Here is a 22,502-nt window from a genome sequence, read left to right as displayed (position 1 = left end):
GAAAGGTATAGTTATTTTTAGGTATATCTGTGACTCATTGTGAGTTCAAAGTTCATCCAGTATCCGTATTGAATTTTGACCTTATTGTGCCCGTATTGAATCATAGACGTGGGTGGAGGGTCTGTGATTAAATCAAATTTTAACAAATAGATACTTACTAGGACCTCCTAAAGAACTAATTTGACAGGATGTCTATGAATGACATCGGAATAGATGCATACGTGTTGAATGTTGCATCATGGGAAATGTGATAATAAATACTAATCATATAGTATTGTAAACAATAATGTTACATTGTTTGTAACCACAAATGATTAATTCATAGGCACCCTGACCATTGTGGGAGGTTTATTTTATCGGTAGCTCCTGATTAGGTATTACAATAACCACAGATAACCCCATAGTCCTTTGCGTCTGAGCATGCTCAGTCTGGATTGCAAGTTCCCTATTGACTAAACTCAACCTGGTATGAAGATATAACATATAAGCGATCCGATGACGTAATTCTCCTTACGTATCGAAAAATATCTGGGAATGCCAATCTACAATTATACCAGAAGGCAATTGTAATGTGACATCATGGAATGCATGCATTGACATCAACATTATAAAAGAATAATTTTATCAAGGTGTTATATAAATATTTTCATTTCTGACAAAGGACTTATAAACTCAACTAATCTTGTACTTTTACACGGGTACAGTTATCACATTCTTAGAGGTAATGTTCACCACTTGCTAAAACAGTTAATAATTTATATATATATATAATGTGTTTAGCGGAGGGACAGTTAGCTTAAGAAGATGTAAGTGCCTAAATAAAATTCCAAAATGAAATTTTTCAAAACAACATTTTAGAATTACTTTCTAGATCATACTAGCAGATGTTTTTTTTTCAGTTTTTTTTTACATATGGCAAAGAATCTAATAGTATTTACCTCTTTACTATATGGAATATGATTTTGCTCATAGCACTTGCCTTGATAATTGTAAAAAGTACAAAGGGTATGTACGTTAGATTCTAATCATGATACATGAGACACTTATCATGATAATGATCATACCAGTAGAAACAATGTCTGGATAGTCTGGATGCCAACTTGGTCTCTATCTAACTAAACCACGTCTGGTCAAAATCCTTCAATGAACACAAAAGTGAGTGAAGGTACGTGTAATGTAACGATACCATATACGAACTAGACTACAAGTGAGACGACTGCAGAGTATGCGCAGCCATGATTGTTGAGTTTGGAAACCCATTGTGCATGTATTGTAGAACATGAGTCTGTCGGTAGAAGCTTGGAATAAATAAACCATTGTCTTTATGTTCGTTGATTAATGTTTGTGTAGTTTCTTGTCATCCTGTAACTCCTAAGGGTGTGCTCATCTACCTGCCTTTCCATCTAATATTAAACATGTGAAGAAGGAAGTTTTGCTCAAATCAGAAATATCCAACTTCTTCTACTATGTGGTACTTGTTACTAGTACTTCCATTGCAGGCGTAGAGACTGGTGATTTAAAGGTCATTTTTTACAACATGTAGCTCTATGTTGATAGCCCTGTGACTTGCTGTGCCATGAGCCTCGTGTTTATTGCCAGTTGAGGTGGTAGTAATAGTATTGAGTCTCGCATCAGCTGTGGTCACATCAGTAGTGCGGAAAGACTCAGAACCAGACGTCACCTTTGCCATGAGACATGGCCATCCAAACCGTTTCCCGTACATAGTCAGAATCCTTCGAGTACAGATGAATGCTATAAAGATGTAGACACCCTGAAGACTGTTACATAGGCTAAAGAGATACCACAATGCATCTTTATCTAGAGCTGCTGCCAGATATCCAAAGAGCCAGGTGAATCCCATCAGGGTGGCCATTTTGGCTGCTAGTCCCGCCTGATTCTTCGACCACAAGTCTTTACAACTGGAATGGTTGGCAACCGTTTTTGCGTTCTTCGCAAGTTTTCGAATATTGTACACAGCCAAAGCAAAACAGATTAGGTTCACAAGAATCAGAAGCCCGACAGGGGTGGCGAATATGACAGCAAGTGCTACAGTATTGCCGATCCAACAAGAGCCATTCCTGCCATATCCTATGTCAACTCCTGTGAAGAAATCCAAAACTGCTGACGTGCAGACAAGGACACATGGAAGCAACCAAGAATAGAGATTGTATTTCAGGAAATCTGTTTTTCTTTGACGACAGGAACGCATCGAGACATTTTTCCCGAATGTCTTAAACAGATCAATCGCCACAGCGTTGCTCCAACAGAATGAGACAAGTAAAAAGTAATGCAGTGATATTGCGAATGCAATGCAAGAGCTGTGTGCCATCGAGAATAACTTCAAGTGGAGGAGCAAAAATTGCGCCAAAAAAAGTGATGTACTCAGACACATAATACACTTTCCAGGTATAGTTCGTAAATTTGGAAAGATCAGGTATGTGAGGATGGTCAAGAACAGCGCCACCAGTGACAGCGATAGTCCACATGATGTGACGTAGCCTACGGTCATGCGCTCTTTGGACATATGCAAATCATAGTGACTGGAGGCCTCAAGACAAATTAAAATACTTCCATCAAAAATGTTCACGTGATATGCTTGGCTTTGGTATGGTTCTTTTCTACCTATTGGGAATATTCTCGAGATATTGTCCTGGTAATATTCTGATCGGTTTAATTTGATAACAAGCTGCCCATCATCGCATCGAATTTCGTTTTGACTGTAACATAGATGTATCTCTGTCTGTACCCTATAAACACTTGTGACGTTTTCTTCCGTGAAAACGAAAATCTTTTGTCGCCTATAGTCACTTTCTTCAATCAAAATCACCCCGTTTTCATTTTGAACCTGAAGAGTGCCGTTCAGTGACTCATTCAATTTAAACTTTGACAAGTCTTCAAGAATAATTGTGTCATTATTCGGACAAAAAGTTATATTTTCAGGAAAATCTTCAGTCACAGTGACACTTCTCAATGTAAATCCATCTTCACGTCCTATTGCTAATTCGGATATGCTACTTACAGTTAATCTCGATGAAATTTCATCCCAAATAACCTCAACTTTGAAAAAAGTGAGCAGCGTTTCCTCAAAAGTGGATCCGCCAATGTCTCTCTTATCACGCAAAGTATCACGTGTTGGATCAGATGTTGTCCGATGGTTGATGAGATGGACAGGACCCTCGACAAGACTCTGTATCGTTTCTCTGGTCTTTGATAACAGTGCGTTTAATGCATTCTTATGGATTTCACCAGAAACTGTATACTCTAATGATATTACCAAAAATTTATTTCCTTCCCCCTCTAATTTGTGATCGTCTGGTAACGAAGGTTGTGGGCCAACCAGAGGCCCCTGTGAGCTGCACTCTGGGAGATTGTTCCCACCATGACAGTATATCAGACGACACCTACTAGAGTACGGATCAAACACGTACCCTGATTGGCAGTCAGCTTCTTCAACTTTGACCTGTGACACGACCTCTGAGTCTGACTTGTGTTCAATCATGGTGTACAGAGAGCCTGTGTGGGGACTGAAATCAAGAAGGATGCTAAAGTCTGATGTGCCCCCACCTCGACCTGGTAAGTTATTTGTGGTAAAATCTGATGTTGCGACACCACATTTTAGTTTGACAACGTCAATTCCATTGCAAACTGCACAGTGAGGATTCATGTATGTTTTCCTTTTGTTATTCACCAAATAAACATACGACTCGCACAACTCTTTGATTTCGTCGTAATTACCCTCATCATCTAAATATGACAACTGACAAGTGCTGACGGCTACAAAGGTATCACACTTTCGCACTTTTGATGTAATGGGTGGTACATAAGAAACCATACACTCGGTCATCATGAACTCTGCCAAATTTTCGTTCGACAATTTTTGCACACCATTGCAGTCTGCTTTCACATCCCAAAAGTCCGTCATATCTTCTGTCAGGTCATGGCAAATGGCACAGTATATGTTCCGATATATCACACGAGAATCGTTTGCGTACGTTACTGGCGTTAATAGAAGGATATCTAGAAATGAAATGAGAGGAAATTTTTTACTTCGTCTAGTAAACTTATTGGGATATTGCACAAATTATAGCATTATATATAAGCAATTTTTGACGACCATATATAAGCAATTTTTGGCGACCATGTATAAGCAATTTTTGACGACCATACGCGTTGGTACTCAGTTAAAACTTAAGCATGTGGGTCGACAAAAACTGAGTAAATCAGTTTTGTCATTTATCGTTAATTTATGCTTTTCAAATAGTAAAATCAGCAGTTTTGGTAAGATTCTTGTTACGCCAGATAACTAAAAGAACCACTGTTAATAGGTATTGTCGAAGCAGACGATAAAATGTGACAATTTAAGCAAGATTGTTTTATGGAAGATGACGAAACGAAGTACGCGTTGGTACTCAGTTAAAACTTAAGCATCTTGCTCGACAAAAACTGAGTAAATCAGTTTGTTTTGTCATTTATCGTTAATTCATGCTTTTCAAATAGTAAAATCGTAACGAACTATTTTCTCTTGCTACGTTAGTTTGTATATCGAAGACAGTTTTGATCTTTGGATCTTTGTGGTGACAAACGAGAGCAACAATTTTTTCTTGTATTATCGAGTTGTAAAATATGTTTACAAATCAAAACTTAGGCGCATTCCAACAATAGTTTCAAATAAAATATTCATTTGATAGTGGGTCGTGGACAGTTTTACAATCTCTAACTCGTAGAATGTATGAAAGGTCGCGATCAATGGTTCAATGGAGAATAAAAACTATAATTCTTACAGTCAGGGGATGGGGTTGGACCAATTTCGTTCTCATCCTACAAAAACAATTTTGCTTTAGTCAATGTAGTCAATTTGCTTTGTACCCCTAAATACAAATATTTCTTCTTTTTTAATCTGGTAAAATCGAGAAATGGAAGAATTTTTTATATGGCACTAAAATACATTAAAGTGTCGATAAAAGAACTACTTTTCCACCCTACATACTGACTTTGTATTCGCAGCACTCCATTGAAATTGTGTTATCTCAAACAATTTTCAGCCAATTTAGTTAGAAGGGGATGGAGGGACTGAGGGCCAACTAAATAAATTCAGTTTTTTATCCAGCACTGAACTATGCCATTGAATCATAAAACGTCCTGGGAAAATGCCAAAACTGATAGCTTTAATAATACATAACACTAAATCAGAGATAATCGCTACATAAAAGTTGTCAGGGCTATGATCGCACTTAATGGGGAACAAACATGTCGTTAAATTTGTAGTCAGGCTTAATCAAATATGTCGTTATGTTTGTACATGGTCCTCATCATTGCTAGAAACACAGAATATTACTAAGTAAGATTACAAGTCCACTTGAAACAATTATCAATCAGTGGTGAAAACCGTTCCAGAGTAAATAAGAAATATATTGTTTTAATGTAGCTGTCAGTAATAGTTGCCATATTCAAGAGTGTAATTAATAACTCCGTACCGATGTTTTTGATAGCAAAGCTTCACATTGAATGGTACGCCATACTTAGAAAAATGGCGTTTCTTAAGAATAAGTTTGAAACGAACGGATGTATGTAGTGTAATGTAATGTAATGTAATGTAATGTAATGTAATGTAATGTAATGTAATGTAATGTAATACATGTGTGGCTGTATGTATGTATGTATGTATGTATGTATGTATGTATGTATGTATGTATGTATGTATGTATGTATGTATGTGTGTGTGTGTGTATGTATGTATGTATGTATGTATGTATGTATTGTATGTATGTATGTATGTGTGTGTGTGTGTGTATGTATGTATGTATGTATGTATGTATGTATGTATGTATGTATGTATGTATGTATGTATTTACTTGTATGAATGGACGGACGGACAGACAGACAGACAGACATCCAGGCAAACAAACAGACAGACAGACAGACAGACAGACAGACAGACATACACAGACAGGCAGATAGATAGATAGATAGATAGATAGATAGATAGATAGATAGATAGATAGATAGATAGATAGATAGATAGATAGATAGATAGATAGATAGATAGATAGATAGATCTAAGAAACATTCGTAATGGCATTTATGCAGCATAGGGATGGATGCATGGATTAATGGAAACTATATAAAGCATAGTGTTATTTACCATAGTCAGTCGCTTCACAATTTTTCTCAATAGCTGCCACTGTCCATTCCTCTGGACACGCTGTTATCATCAATACTCTCTCTCCATTTATCTTGACACAATGGGAGTACTCGGCAAAAATTATCATCAGTTTTTCAGGAGTCAAATTTTCACCAACAGATTGAAAGTCACTGCTTTTATTTTCGACCCAATCCTCGGTAGAAATACATAAGTTTGTGTAGTCATGACAACAGTCTCCGTAGAACTCACAATCAGTATCACAGTGGCAGGACATTGGTTCTAGGACGTTCTCCACGTTTTCTAAATCTTCCTTACATAGCAGTCTGTCTTTATACTGACAAGAGTCAATTGGGACGTCATTTTCAGTGCATTTAGGTAGCAGAGTTTGATTAAGATATTTATGTGGAATGGGGAATTCCGTCAATGTGTCTGAAGACACTTCGCCACTGCCCGAATAAAGGTGCGTTTGCTCAGTTATCAGCTCGCTATCCATGGATACGGTGTTTTCCATCTGGATTGTCGCTGTTGTGTAACTTTCTGTAATGCCCTGTTGAGCTTTGTTCGGGTTTTCAGAATGTACGTCTATGTGAAGACTCTCTGTTGAAAGTTCGGAAGACGATTTTGCAACAAACGTAGACTCCGAGCTGTTATAATCAGTGACACTTTCATCTGTTGAATTGTTCTGGAAATTGATTCTCATCGCCATCCATTTGGTTTCATTGGGCATCACAGTATCGTTCGATTCTTGTAATTCGAAATCGGTGGGCGCATCCGTGTAATCACTTTTCTCTGATGTTTCCTTCTTCCTTTTGTATGCAATTCCTGTATAAGTATTTGATATATTCGTTACTTGACTGTTTCCGCGTTCAATATTGCTAATATTAGCATCCATAGGAAAAGACGTCAGTGTCATATTTTTGAAACGCCCGGAGTTGCCATGCTCTTCCTGTCCATATTCCAAATAATTTGCCAGTAGTTTTCTCCTCGTGAATACTGTTTTCCGACTTTGCTGATCAGTATCAACTCGGTGCTTCCCGGATTTCAATTGTGCTGAAGAATCGTTAAAATTATGCATTGTTTTTTCCTCGTGTTTTCTTTGTATACCATGACTCTCTAATATAAGACACGCCGTGAGTAAGTAAAGAATCAACATTACTTTTGTCATCCCGGCTAAAGTGTGCCCTATAGGTGTCCGCATAAAACATAAAGTACCAGTATAACTATATGATTGCTATGTAGTTCAACTGAATGTTTTCAACTGAAGGAAAGTATGTATAGAACACCTTTATATGTATGGGTAATCCAGGTCGTGGGCGTGGGAATATGAAATGTGCAATTTATGAACTAACATTCACTTTCTATGACTTGGTTCGCCCTTGTTGACACGAACGCATGCTGAAATTAAACCGCTACCTGACATAAGTTAAACCTCCGCAAACACTTATAAAAGCCATTATTCATAATGTAGAGATAGATGTGTGGATAAGAAAGTGATAAAACATCGCCAGGCTGTAATTTGTAATGTTGGGTTGTTGTTGTTGCTGTGGGATTTCAAATTTTCTTTTCGTTACACACAATGGGCACAATTCTGCGGAAATATAACATTTTAGTTTTTCATGTTATTCTCATGAATTATACAGCATTTTTTATTCGTTCAAAATTGTCTTTACTCTCCCCGATTTTTCTTTGATATTACTGGCGCTGGTATAATTATGTTATTCTCCAATATATTCAGGCGGAAAATACTCGCGACCTAAGGGTTGTCACGACTCGTAGTAAGAATAATATTGGTGAAAAATATCTAAATACACATTTCATACACGAAAACCAAACACATCTCTTCCGGTCAAGAGTATGAAATTAAAATGGACAAATTATAGTTCAAGAGATTTACCATGAAACAATGAAAGTAGAAGATTGAACAAAATGATGCAAATAGATTACTTTTCATCGACCTTTATTCAAATTAGAAGTTGACAATAATGTATTTATAATAATATTAATAATAATGTTTATTCAGTGCCATAGGCCATGGGCCTTAAATGTACATATCTGAATAAAGAATAATGATTCATGGTCACAAAGGTATGTTCAACATAGAATAAATAGATAAATTATCTTATATAAAGAGGTTTTCTTCCAAAAGCTGTTTAGATATTTTCATGGCAAAGAATGTAAATGTCCAGGGTTTTGAAGAGTGAAGGTGTTTGTTGACTGAATTAACAAAATAAATTTCCAATCATGCGCAGGTGAGAAATAAAATTCAGGAATAAACGTAGTTCTGAACTAGTACAAAGAGGTACTCATCCTCTACATATCTGCACCCAAATGGACAAATTCTTTGCGAGTTCTCTACCCTTTTCAATAGTTAGGTCATATGTTGACATTCTCGGGTGGTATACCAAGTTCTCTACCCTTTTCAATAGCTAGGTCATGCGTTGACATTCTCAAACGAGACAAAGCATTTCTAAAATTAGATGGACGATAATGTATTCAACGAGTACAACCACATTTTATGAAAACTAGTACTCAAAATTAATCATTCATTACTTCTAAAGAATCATTTTAACGATAAGAAGACTGTAAACTACTAAAACGTTCTTTGTAAACCAAAATTTAATATCTCAGGTGATTTGAATCCTAAGTATAGGAGAAGAGGTATATCAAACACATAAACGTTCTTTGCAAACATGTGCCATGGATTCGTTGTAATACAACGTCACTAGATTCACATAACGTTTTTGAAAGTAGTAAACCGTATGAATATACAGGATTCAAGTGGTTTTTTTTAATCATTTGAAAATGCAAATTCGTCATCTTAAAACTGAAATAGTTGTATTACACTAGTCTAGTAAGAGTATTGTTTTTTTTCGATCAGACAACCAACAATATATTCACTGAAAATTGTTCAAATACCATTAATTAGATGTTGCAAAAAGAGTCGATTTAATCCATAAATAGTCCGGTTGAAAACGTGATTACATTGGGTCGGTGATTTTGTTGGTGCGGACCCACAAATCAGTTTGATTTGATTCATCGTACCATATTACGTTCACATCTATATGGTTACCTACAGGTGAGTCAATACTGTTCACGATGTACGATACTACGATTAAAAGTCATTATATCTAGATTTATCAAAGGAGTATCAATAAAGTGTTTCAATTGCAACTGAGGCAGCTTTAAATGAAATTGGAACACCATTTCCACTTATACGAATGAATCAACCAGTGCTACAAATACTCTGTCACATTTGTTGTAACTATGAATTAGTCATTCTTGGTTAACCAGACCCTTGAGAGTAGAATCATCCTCTGATAACGAACAAATATTTCTGAAATTACAAAGAATCGCAGTCCTTTACATCTGAACATGCTCAGTATGGATTGCACGTCTGCCACTTAATCATATATGTCACATAATCGATAAAATGTATTTAATCATATTCAGTAAGAATACCTACAAAACCACCAATGACAAAATAACACTGCCATAAGTACCTGTAATCTCATGGACAATTGATTTGTGTCCGTAATCGTAATGTGACGATTTCATACAACCCCCCCCCCCCCCCCCAGATCTGTTCCTTACATCGTGGTTCAAAAGCAAAATAGTCGACTGAATCATCTCTCTTCAATCTGCACAACTCAGCTTTTGTAACGTCACGGTTTTTTAAATATAATTTCTTATGTTTTAACCAACCAACCAACCAATCAACCAACCAACCAACCAACCAATCAACCAACCAATCAACCAACCAACCATCCAACCAACCAACCAAATGTATTGTCTAGTAGGTCCTCATTAATATACAGTTCCTGTTCCAGCACTAAATGACTTGTACCATGGTCCAATTCGGTGGCTTGTGAATTATTCTCTTTCCATCTTTCATTTCGACCGTGTCAGAGTTTGGCGATTTGTCACTGAGGCAACATGACGTGGATACTTTGGTCACATGAGAGTTTCCATCTTGGGTTGAAGAACAGGGATTCGTCGAAGAGTTGGATTTTTTTTCCATTACTAAACATTGCAATCTAAATCTACGTCCATACATTGTTAGGATACGCCTGTTCAGGGTGAAGGCGACAAAGATATAAACTCCCTGTAAACTGTTAAGTACAGTTGAAATGTTTTCTACAATTTTGGACAGAGGGCCGTCAAGGGTGAGAGCCAAGTAACCTAGTAACCAAGTGAAGCCCAGCAGAGTCGACATTTTGACAGCCAATCCGATTTGATTTTTAGACCATGAGTCGCTACTGGAATTACTTGTGGCGATTTTCGTATTCTTTGCTAGTGCCCGGATGTTTACAACTGTCCAGACAAAGAAGATAATGTTTGCAAATAACATAAAAGCAATAGGAATAACAAATGCGACTACAGCAGCTATATGGTTTACAATCCAACAAAAGCCATGACGACCGTATCCGATATCTACCTCTGTCAAAAAGTCTAAAATAATCGCAATACCGACAATAACAGTTGGGAGCAACCATGCATATAAATTATAGTGAATGAAATCCGCTCTTCTCTGGTCTTGGGATCGGAGTGTAACTTTTCGTCCAAAGGTTTTCAAGAGGTCAAAGGCCATATTGTTGCTCCAACAAAATGTTGTTAGCCAGAAATAATGGATAAAAATGGCACATAGTTTGCACGTGATTTCAAATTTCGATGCTTGACCTACTAGTGTGAAGTTCAACAGGGCCATGAACATGGATATACTCAGACACATGATACATTTCCCTGGAATTGTCCGCAGCTTAGGAAAGATGGCATAGGTGATGATGGTGAGAAATAGCGCCATCAACGATATGGACATACCAGTAAGAGTCAAATAACCAACTAGTATGTCAGATCCCATATTTCCATATACATTAGAAACTACAACACAAATCAAGATACTTCGATCAAAAATATTCACGTGATATGCCCTGCTTTGGTATTTGTTGTTTCCATATGTACTGTAAATGTCAGAGTCATTGCCATGGTAATATTCAGATTGATTCAGTTTAATGACAAGTCCATTATTCTCGTTGCATTTCAAATCAGGATAGATGTAGCATAACTCAATTTGTTCCTTCATCGTCATATTACCATCGTCTAAGATCATCACAAAGATTTCTCGTTTAAAACTATATCCTTCAACTGCTATTTCTCTGTTATCTTTTTTGAAAATAAGACTTCCATTCAAGGATGAATTTATTTGAAACTCTGCATGCGGTTCTGTGATGATGATAGGGTCGCCAATCGGACAAAATGTTGTGTTTTGTGTGAACTCCTCATACAATGATACTTTTTTCAAAGTGAATTTGCCTTTTGTCGTGACTCCTATTTCATCCAAGCGAATTCCTGATATCAGTGTTGATGCAAGTTCTTCCCATGATGTACTTTGATTTAGGGATCTGAACACTATTAACAACCCATCCATGGTTCGATTCGCTGTACTTCTCTTCCTATGGTGTTGTTGTAGTTGTTGTAGTTGTTGTTGTTGTTGTTGTTGTTGTTGTTGTTGTTGTTGTTGTTGTTGTTGTTGACGACTCCCTGTGTGATATTGCAATGAAATCTCTTCGTAGTGCACGAGCTGCATGACGCCATTGAAGATATGTTCAATGTTCTCTTTCATTGTTGACAAAAATATTATAAGCATATCCTCACTGAAGCTCTCTGACATCTCAAACTCGAGAGATAATTCTATAGATTTCCACCAATGTTCATCATGGGTGTCATTCATTTGCAAGATGCCGTCACCTGCGATTGGGTGGCATTCTGGGAGTGTGCTATCTCTCGAACAATATATCACACGACAGATTTGGGAGTACGGATCGTACACGTATCCAGTATCACATGGCGCTTCTTCACTTAAAATAGAAAATTCTGTTCCTATGCTTCGTTGTACAACCGTAAATTGGGACCCGGTGCGTATGTTAAAATTGAGAAGGATATTAAAATCTGGCAGTGTTTCATCCCCTGGGAGGACATGTTCATAATAATCATAGGGTTTCTCATCACAGTTTATTTCAGAAATGTTTACACCATTACAGAGTGCACAGTGTGCATTCCTGTAGTTCAGAAACTCATCATCATGAATCACAGCTACATAAGACTTACACAGATCCTGCACCCGTTCGAAATCTTCTACGTTTTCGCGCGGTGATGTACATGTGTCGACATCAATAGATGCACAAGCACGTGTTCTAGTCTCACGGGGTGGTATAAATGACACTATACACTTGTCCATCATATATTCAGCAAGATTTACTGTCAGATTTGTAGAAAACTCTTCACAGTCAGCCTCTACTTTCCAGATTTCGACGTTGTCTTCTGTGACTCCATGGCAGATGGCACAAAAGATGTTACGGTATATCACATGATTATTCTGTAGATCAGTCACTGGTGTTGACCCTAGTATGTCTGGATGGAAAAAAAGAAACACATAGATGAAATAAAAGTACACAGAAAATGCAAAGGAAATATTTAAACCCAACGACAAAGACATTGGTGGTGGTGGTGGTGGTGGTGGTGGTGGTGGTGGTGGCGTGGTGGTGGTAGTAGTGTTGGTGGTGGTGGTAGTAGTAGTAGGGGTGGTGGTTGTGGTGATGTAGTGGTGGTAGTAGTAGTAGTGGTAATGGTATTGGTAGTAGGGGTGGTGGGGACTATATGATGACGATGATGATGGTGATGACGACGACGACGACGACGACGATGATGATGATGATGATGATGATGATGGTGATGATGATGATGTTGTTGTTGTTGTTGTTGTTGTTGTTGGTGTGGTGGTGGTGGTGGTGTTGGTGGTATGATGTGATAATGTATTGGCGCTAGGAGTATTTGTTAGTGATACAACAAACATTTCATGAAAATATATAAAGCTAGAATGAGTAGCGGAGAAGTGAGGAGTTTACCTGTAGAACGTCTTTCACAGTTTTCTCTAATGAAAACATCTTCCCAGTTAACTGGACATATTCCGATCATGAATAAACTCTCTTTACCCGTGTTGATGCAACGAGTGTAATTTAGATAAAATTTCCGCAGTGATTCAGTTTTCTCGTCTTCTTCGAAATCTTTCGATTCATCACTATCGATTGGTCGATCATTGATATCCTCTACAGCATCTAAGCAAAGTTGCTTGTAGTCATAGCAACAGTCTCTAAATACCTCGCAATATTTGTCACAATTGCATATTTTAGGCTTATCGTCTAAATTCTTGATAACATCTCCACATCGGAGTTTTTTATTGTAGAGACACGAGTCAAGTGCCTGGTTATCCAATCCACAAACAGGGACAAGGTCGCCACCTCTCAAGATACGCAGTGTATCAATCACGGGATCCACCTCTCCACCATTATAACTTGAACTATCAGACTGTATCCAGTTTGAAAAGGAATAATCAGCTATTGATGACTCAAAAACCGAGACATCTTCTGAAATTTGAGAAGATTTGACCTCCTGCAAGCCAGGGTTAGACCAATGGTTAAATGAATCACTAGTAATGCTGACAACGCTATTAACAATTGTGGATTCGATCACCGTGTTTTCTTCGTCAGGTTTAAAGCGGTCGAAAATTGTTGTCAACACTTGCCCCAATGTTGGTAGGACTCTATCATTGTGAGTAAGATCGGTGTTTTCATCAGCAGATTCAGTTTTTGGTTTTTGAGCTGTTGCAGTGGGCCACAATAATGTAGTCAAATTGACGTCGTTTGCCAAAGTGGAAGTATCGCTTTCTACCATGTCAGTGGCTTCTGGTTCAGATTGTTTCCTGGTCGTTTTAAACTTGAAATTGGTATTCTCTGTGCTCTGTTCGTTTACTGTATCAGATGTAGTAGTACGTGTGTACACTTCTTCCGTTGTCATCTCTTCAATGCCACTGACCTGTTCATTTTTATCGGTACTGAGAGCCAACCTAGCAGGCAATGTAGTCGCACTTGCCGAATGTTTGTGACGAGCTGGTCTGATGCTTGTTGATTCCAGCTGAGTTACGGTCATCAACTTTCTTCCGCCAGGCCTTATAGTTTGTGACTGTTGCTCTTTCCCGACGATAGGCCATGGATACCCTGGTTTATTCTCTTGAACTTGAGTATACTGTAATCTGTTGTGTTCTAGAGCATGAGTAACAGTACTACTCAACAACATCGATACAACTATGATGACTGTCATTTCCCGCTTCATTTTGAGAAAGCTATACGAAGGAAAATCTTGCCTAAAAAACAGACACGTCATACTAGTTCAGTGATGACAATGATTGTGATTGAGTTGAGTTGTTAGAGATTTTAACTGGACAAATCTTATCACGTGATGATATTTGCACTTTTACAGAAGTCATTAATTGTACGTTTAATTAGTTTCCAGGAACTATGCTGTCATATCTCACAAACATCCATTATCGATCAGGCAGACAATGCAACAAATGGCAGTACAGGAAAGCACGCTGGGTTTCAATCACTTTCTTTAGTTATGACTTGGTTACATGAAGGCATGCCGAATGTTGACACATTAACAGACTAATTAAAGGTATTCATTAGGAAATAATACAGGTGGATGATGTAAGAGGGTGGTGTTATTATGCTTTTTTCTGAAAAGTTAATTGAGTTCCTTACAAAGAAAACTAGACATTGAAGATAACCTTGCGGCAGGATTACCATTGTTACTTTAAAAGTCATATTTGGATTAAAACTGAAAGTTTAAAATACAGTTCTCAGACAGACCATACAGAAAAAATTGCTCCAAAGCAAATAACCATCCTCTGTAATTCTTATGGTTCCACTGATAAGATGACACTAATGTGAAAACATGAGTTGAATCCACGACAGATGAATAGTCATAGTAATTTGGTATTTCTCGAAATATTTTATTCATTTTATTTTCACCAAAAAGGATGACAGAACTTAGACTGGGAAAATGTACATGACAAAAAACATAATATATTATGTTAAATCATGAAATGGCTCTTGAGAACTCAAAGTTTATGAAAATACCTTTAGTTCCCTTTAATATATAACTGTGCGGTTAACTAGTTAACTAGTCAATTGCAATTCTAAGTGCAGTCAAAGACTCGATATGAAAATTTTCTTACAAGAAATATGACCCTTTTGCCGTATACACAGTTATCAATACTTTGTTTTAAAACACATCTGTGAATACAATAAAACAGCGGAATTGAAGGATGGAAATGAATGGCTTAACACTTAATGTCGAGTAAGATACTTAAAACGTCCATACTTCAATCCAGGTTTTGATCCCCTATCAGTAGAACCATAGGGGTGAGATGGTAGCATTCTTTTGTTCAGGATCCCTAGGACGAATTATTTCGATAGCCTTTTCCGTTAATTATTATTTCATAATTTCAGTCCTAATCTGACATGGGCCAGTAAGATAATCCATTTAATCCATGGTAAAGTAAGTAATTTATTCATGGTAATCTTCTGATATCATAGCTACGGATTACAGTAACTACAGATAGTCCTATTTGCTTCTGAGCATGCTCAGTTGCAAATTCCATGTTGGTATGTATCCCAAAAATATGGTTATATTTGAGATTGATTAAGAATGTCTGTATCGAGGTGAAAATCTGTTTATCATTATCAATATTGTACCTGTGGCTTTGGAAAATTAATGTTATTTGAAATGTAGTTGTAAAAGGAAATGAGGTAAAAAGTGCTTTTAATGTAAAGTGCCTACAGTATGTTTTTTTAAAAGCCAGGTCATTAAATGTTAATGTCATATTGCACAAAGACTAATAACCAGTCGTGTTTCCACATTAAACAAATCCCCTGAACCGCTTCCGTATCTTATTTTTCTTGAATATAGATTCTTGATTCCATTAAAATTCGTACAATACAAACATCCACTTACGGTGATGCTGTAATGTGTTTCTTTTGTTTCGAATTCTCTTGACAAGGTACAGGAAATGCACAGTTTCTCTTTCAGTTTGTCATCACCACAGTGACTATGTCAATACTATTTTTTAATATTATCTTCAAGGTTTATTTGTTGTTAGAAAGATTTTCTTTGAATATGTTTTGAAATGATGAATTGATTATATTGTAAGCTTCAATTTCAATAACGACTTCCAATAGCAGCATTTGTAAAAGGTGGAATTTTGTTTGACAACATACAACTTAAAACTTAATGATTATTGGCAATTTCATGTTATTGTTAATAGATAATGGATAGTTTACGGGGTTTAAAGGTTTATTGAAATCCAGTACAAGGCCTCAGTCCACCGTACAAATCAATTCTACACAATAACTGTAACAGAAATAGGAAATTTATATACACAGAAGAACGAAATATAATATGGAAAATAACAATATTTGTAGGAATAAACACCACAGAAGCGTCTTATGTATCTACAGTTTCTCGCAACTTGAAAGCTTTAAGAAGATATACAGACAGCTTTTTAATGGTGGTCTGATCCTGGGATGATAATAAACGGACTAGTAATCGCTTGGATTTATTCTCCAGTGTGCTGGTAAAAACTTTATTCTAATATCAACATAAAGTGGACAGATAAATAAAAAATTATATTCATCTTCGACAGCAAGTATATTGTTAATTTTTTTACAATACAAAAAAAATCAGCATGTAGTTGAAGGTGGTGGCAAAATTATTTCACTGTTGCTCAGATATGCTGAATTTGAAGAACTCTAAGACCTGACCTTTGACTGGTGACCTTTGACCTTGATGACGTCACCATGTACATAATTCTAATATATGCGAGAAATATTTGTAACATTGTACAATTATCTTTTTGTTTCGTTTAGCTTCGTTTAGCCTTGTTTTGTTTGTATTTATTTATTTATTTATTTATTTATTTATTTATTTATTTATTTATTTCACGTGCAGTTACAATAAATCTGAGGACGTCAACAATAGGCCTACTTTTATATGTTTGTGAAAATTGTGTGACTATCTATATGCCAATTGTGATTTTTATTTTTTTTTGCTAAATATCAAATCAAATAATATTAATTACTTCAATATATTATATTACTCGACATTGTGTGAGAAGAGCCTTTGGCTCAACAATTTATCGAGTTTAGATAAAGTCAAATAATAATAATAATAATAATAATAATAATAATGTTGACGGATAGGGTTTAGTCTATGTGAATACAAAAGTGATTACATATTCTGATATTTGTTATCTCACAACGTGAGACTATGCTAGGTCCATGCTCAGTATTTATAACAAATATACCTCAGGGGTGTCACTAATTTTGAAAGAAGCCAGTCAAATGTGAAAAATATGTGGTAATAATTACGAACGAGAACCTTAAATCTGCCCACTGATGGAAGTATGGTGGTTGAAACAAAGATTGTTGAAACAAAGTCCTGAAAAAGTAGCCGGCAACAAAGTAAGAAAGTATATGGAGTAGCCGGTTGTTTTTGCCGACTACCGGCCCTCACCTATATCCCAGATACATGTCACTACATCTAAAAACTTCCTCCACCTCCACCCCCTCCATCTTCAGGGTCATGTTTCGCTTCACGCTCCGAATGGTCGCTACTACTACTACTACTACTACTACTGCTGCTACTGCTGCTACTACTAGAATGGCTCGAACGCCGACTGTCCTTGTGGTAGTGCTTCGGTGAAGTAACTACTCCACTGCCTTTTCTGCCACATTTGCCTGTGATGCAGCAAATGATCACACATATTGCTATGAGGATAGCAAGCGCTCCGATCACAGCTCCAATAATGATAGTTTCAAGTTTTCCCGTCCTGGCATTGTTAATGTACTTGGGTAATAAACCAATTACTTTTAATATACCCTCTGCATACTTGTTGTCTGTGAAGTAATGTTTCACCTCTTTGTATATATTATCAACTTCACTATCAGTCAGGAATTTTTTCGTTCTCCCACTAGTTGCTATCTGAAACTATGAAAGATAAAAAAGAAAGATATTTTTATTTATTTCACGACTGAAAACTACCAAGATACGTGCCAAAATATAGTTCTATTTTAAGTGAAAAAATATTATGTATGCGATAATGCAGCGAAAACATTCTCTTAAAACAATTGTTGGACGGCTGATACAGAAAATTACCTAAAATCAGTATTTATGCAAATAAGATATTAACATTCATAAGCTGTGTATCACGTTTCATTAGAAGAAACTGCTACATATTCTTCTCTGATATACTTATTGAGATCGTTACCAATCCAGAAATTAAAACGATGAGAAAACATGCTCATTAACGAACCTGTCTTTCTTTATGCGACAAGAAAATAACTAGATTATCATCACAGCCAATATTACGAAACCATACATTTCGAAGTTCATGGGCGAAGTTTTCGGCTTTCTCGGTATCGGTTCTATCTCGACTACAGGGATGAAGAAAACCTGGATTAGTCAACTGAACGCAAATTAATAACTGTCTTAAATGTTTGTATCCCCGCACACACGCACGGACGCATGCGCGCGCTTCACTGGCCCGTGTTCCTAAAATTACCAACCAAGCACCGACGGACGGACGGACGGACGGACGGACGGATTGATTGATTGATTGATTGATTGATTGATTGATTGATTGATTGATTGATTGATTGATTGATTGATTGATTGATTGATTGATTGATTGATTGATTGATTGATTGATTGATTGATTGATTGATTGATTGGAAATGCTCATCGCTGTCACTGTAAATGTTTGCATCAAGTGAAAGTGGCACGCCCTGCTTCCCAATCCAACCCCACCATCAGAGATCACAGCCGATTTATCATTGCTAGTCCACTAAAGTCCTTTACCTTCTACTGATAGACATTATACAGAAGACATTCTCTCTCATTCCTCCAATGAAATTGTTACAAGGCCTCATGTTTTAACAAAAGTTCATATGAAAAGAATTTGGAAACGGACACTTTCAAACGTTGATCAAAATGTCAAGAAAATTTACTTACGGCCAGTACGTTGGTGAAATGTTGTGCATTATGGCAACCGCCAGTCGGAAACCTCCCACACCAGAACACAGATCAAGTTCACAGACACATTGTGATTTGTTATGTGCAACCACCAAGGCCTCTTTAATCCTGAAAACTAATAAAGACATTGACGATCACTGATCAAGTTCACAGACACGTTGTACTTTGTTTAGCCATAGACCCTCCTCCTCTTGGTGGAGGGTCTATGGTTTAGCCAACATCAAGGTATCTTTGGTCTGAAAACTAACATTGACCACTATCTACCATTGTTGTAGACTGAAGATCGATCGTTGCTGGCGCTCTTCTAATACATCCGTATGTTAGTCTATTGTAGCACTCGGTGACGCGCCTTGCTCAACAAGTCGCTCATCTTTATCATCATACATTGATGGCGCACTCCGGTGTACTTCCGATCCCACTCGTCTTTAGCAATTACTTTGAATGCAAATGATTTTTTTTTGTGTTTGTATATTTGTCTGTCTGTCTGTCTGTCTGTCTGTCTGTATGTATGTCTGTCTGTCTGTCTGTCTGTCTGTCTGTCTGTCTGTCTGTCTGTCTGTCTGTTTGTTTGTTTGTTTGTTTGTTTGTTTGTCAGTTTTGTTACATTGCCCTAAACATATAACTATCTCTTGATGTTCAACGCTCCTAAGTTGATAAAGCGTGGGTAGCTCTCAACCGGTTTATAGAACTTTTTTTGGGGGGAGGGGGGGTGTTATGTCACAAAACTGACCAGCAAAGAAACAAACAGATAAATAAACACATACTGGGTGTCTTCACATATTGGCGATTCAGTATACTTCAGAAATCAATATTGAATTATTTTATATATAGTACCAACATTTCTCTACTTTTAGATGTTACAACTTTTGTATTTACGAAAACCTTAATGTATTTGAGATCAGTTCACTTGGAACCGTCATTAACTCGAACAATATGTGGATTTTCTTAAATGTGAAAACTGGGCTCGTGGACCGGAGTTAGAGTAAATAGGTCGCAATGTGGGTGTTGTAGATTCATTTAAAACGTTGTCATATTGAAATGACATTTTGGACATGGACAACTTTTAAAGCTGTAAGTGGAACGTTTTTTGAAACTGCTTTTTAAAAAATATCATTACTTACTCGTAATACTGTACACCCTGAACAGTATTACCTGTGTGGCTGCTTGTATGATATGGTATCATAAATCCAATAATATTGATTTTGATGAAGCCGCACCTTAAAATCACGCCCTCAACGGCAATTACGATTTCAACATGTTACTGTATCTACTACTTATGGATGAAATCGATCTCTAATTATTGATATTTTAGCAGTTTTCAGTGAATAGATACAATGTTTTTTAATAAGTAATTGGCCAATTTTTTGTGTGAATATATCTGTGGTTACTTGATGAAAATAATAATCTCCCAGTTGCAGCTAGTGCACACTCAACTAAAGGTCACACTTGCATGTATATGTAGACTAGACTACCGGAATATGATATTTTTAATATCATAGCAAACCCCACCTAAAACATTGTAATATAAAGCCGACTGACCTTCCGTCTTAGTTAATATTTCATCAGGGTCACATATCCAGGATTCATTATTGTTAATATAACAGGCCAATTTGTCGTTTAAGAGGTAAGGGTAGTCTTTCGGAGTCCAACCATGAATGATCTGTGCGTTGGTAGACGTAACGAAACCTGCAATCCCCATCGCTATTAGCAGAGTCGCCGCAAGGAGCTGTGATCTCTGACCTTTGATTCTCTTGCCCTGCCATTGATATCCAGGCATCTTTACATCGACTGCTATTAGATTTCAAGAACAAGTGCAATGTCGACGTCGAGTCAATAATCAAGGCGTCATTGATGGCTTTGTGGAAGACTACTGAAAGCTTCTGTGGTGAATCCCAGCTATTCTGTAAAAAAAATTGAACTGGAGTTGAGTAATTTGCCACAAACTTTATAGGCCTATATAACGTTACACCGTTTGTTTCCCAGTGTGTTATATTAAAGTTCAGTGAAACCAATCACGTGATGAAATTACTAACATGAACAGATTGTTTATAAATATAGAATAAGATATTAAACCCAGAGTAGATAAATTCGATTTCTTTAAAAAAAAAAAATAGTCGATTGGAGATAAACAGTAGTGTTGACAAACATTTGTATTTTCTTCAAGTCAATGTAGGAAACAACATAGTAACAAGTGTACTGTCTGTCTTTGTCTGTGTCTGTGTCTGTGTCTGTGTCTGTGTATGTGTCTGTGTCTGTGTCTGTGTCTGTGTCTGTGTCTGTGTCTGTGCCTGTGCCTGTGTCTGTGTCTATGTCTGCTTACCGTTATTTCGATGCCACTCTCTTAAGATAAATGGACAGCGCGTGAGTGGATTACCAAACTAGTCTTCGAACACGATTTTGTCTTGCAGACGATTTTATATAAAAACCCACCCTTGGCTTCTAGTTATTTCTCCCAGTCGTTCGTCCTCGTCAGATGACATTACACATTATATCTTCCAAGGTCTTAGAAGAATTCGAATTTCGTATAGTCAGTGACTTAAGAAATGAAAATAACCAACTTAAAGTTTGTTATTTTATAGCTCTGTGCCGTCCTGAAAAACGCCTAAAAGTCTCCCCACGCAAAGCTATTCTATTCTCGTTCAGAATGTGTCTGTGAAGGCCTCGAGGATGTTTGGCATTCTACCCATGCGCACGGAAATATACACTATACTAGTCCTATTATTATGATGTGATGTCGTGGACTAAGTCCTCACGTCCAGTATCAAATGAACATTTCATCAATATTGTCAAAATGTTCTCGACATAATCCACTCTTATGATTAACTATTTCGAAATTTATTTGCTGGAAAATGAAAGTTGATGGAGTAATAGCTAATAGAAGATATGTCCGGGTGCCGGGTGTCCGGACTAAAATATCACCTACCTTATTCACAACAGATAGACAGAAGTGTGCGCATGTCACTAGTACAGAAAAACTAGGAGGGGGGGGGGGGTTAAAGCGAAAGGGGGATTTAGTACAGAATCTGTCATCCTTCGATAATTTTCAAGTAGTAAAGTTAACTAGATAGTACTGACAATGGGAAAAACGAACAATTTTGTTTAAATGTTGAACCACTGAGGGCGCCATATTGAGAATTCAGATTGGAGATTACATCCCGGGAATCAATCATAGTTTCCGTATTATGCCGTATTCTGTTCATTTTCTGGTTTATATTATAACAATAATTTATCGTATCACACAGCGTGAGCGTTTTGTTTGCGCGAGGAAAGCACTTCTGAGTTGACTTGCTTCCCGTAATCATACCGGTCAGAAGTTAACATCAATTGAAGTTTCGCTATATAAGTAAAAGGTGGAATTTTAAACAAAACAAGAAGTTTCAGAGAAAAGGAGGCACAACGTAAGATAAAATAATGAACGACAACACAACACGACACG

The 22,502-nt window shown here is 37.0% G+C and overlaps 1 protein-coding gene across 1 annotated transcript; it reads right to left on the bottom strand.

Moving 5' to 3' along the window:
* Nucleotides 1-17,575: 17,575 nt before the first annotated feature.
* Nucleotides 17,576-21,698, bottom strand: LOC144451747 (uncharacterized). The gene is made up of 5 exons (XM_078142651.1): nt 21,387-21,698; nt 20,606-20,967; nt 19,046-19,181; nt 18,348-18,468; nt 17,576-18,022 (listed from the first exon to the last, which is right to left on the bottom strand). The coding sequence occupies exons 2-5, from the start codon at nt 20,841-20,843 to the stop codon at nt 17,576-17,578; spliced, it is 942 nt and encodes a 313-aa protein (XP_077998777.1). The 5' UTR covers nt 20,844-20,967; nt 21,387-21,698.
* Nucleotides 21,699-22,502: the final 804 nt, after the last annotated feature.

This window comes from Glandiceps talaboti, chromosome 21 (genome assembly GCF_964340395.1).
Source record: "Glandiceps talaboti chromosome 21, keGlaTala1.1, whole genome shotgun sequence".
Classification (NCBI taxonomy): domain Eukaryota; kingdom Metazoa; phylum Hemichordata; class Enteropneusta; family Spengelidae; genus Glandiceps; species Glandiceps talaboti.
This window is presented reverse-complemented; position numbering and strand designations above follow the sequence as displayed.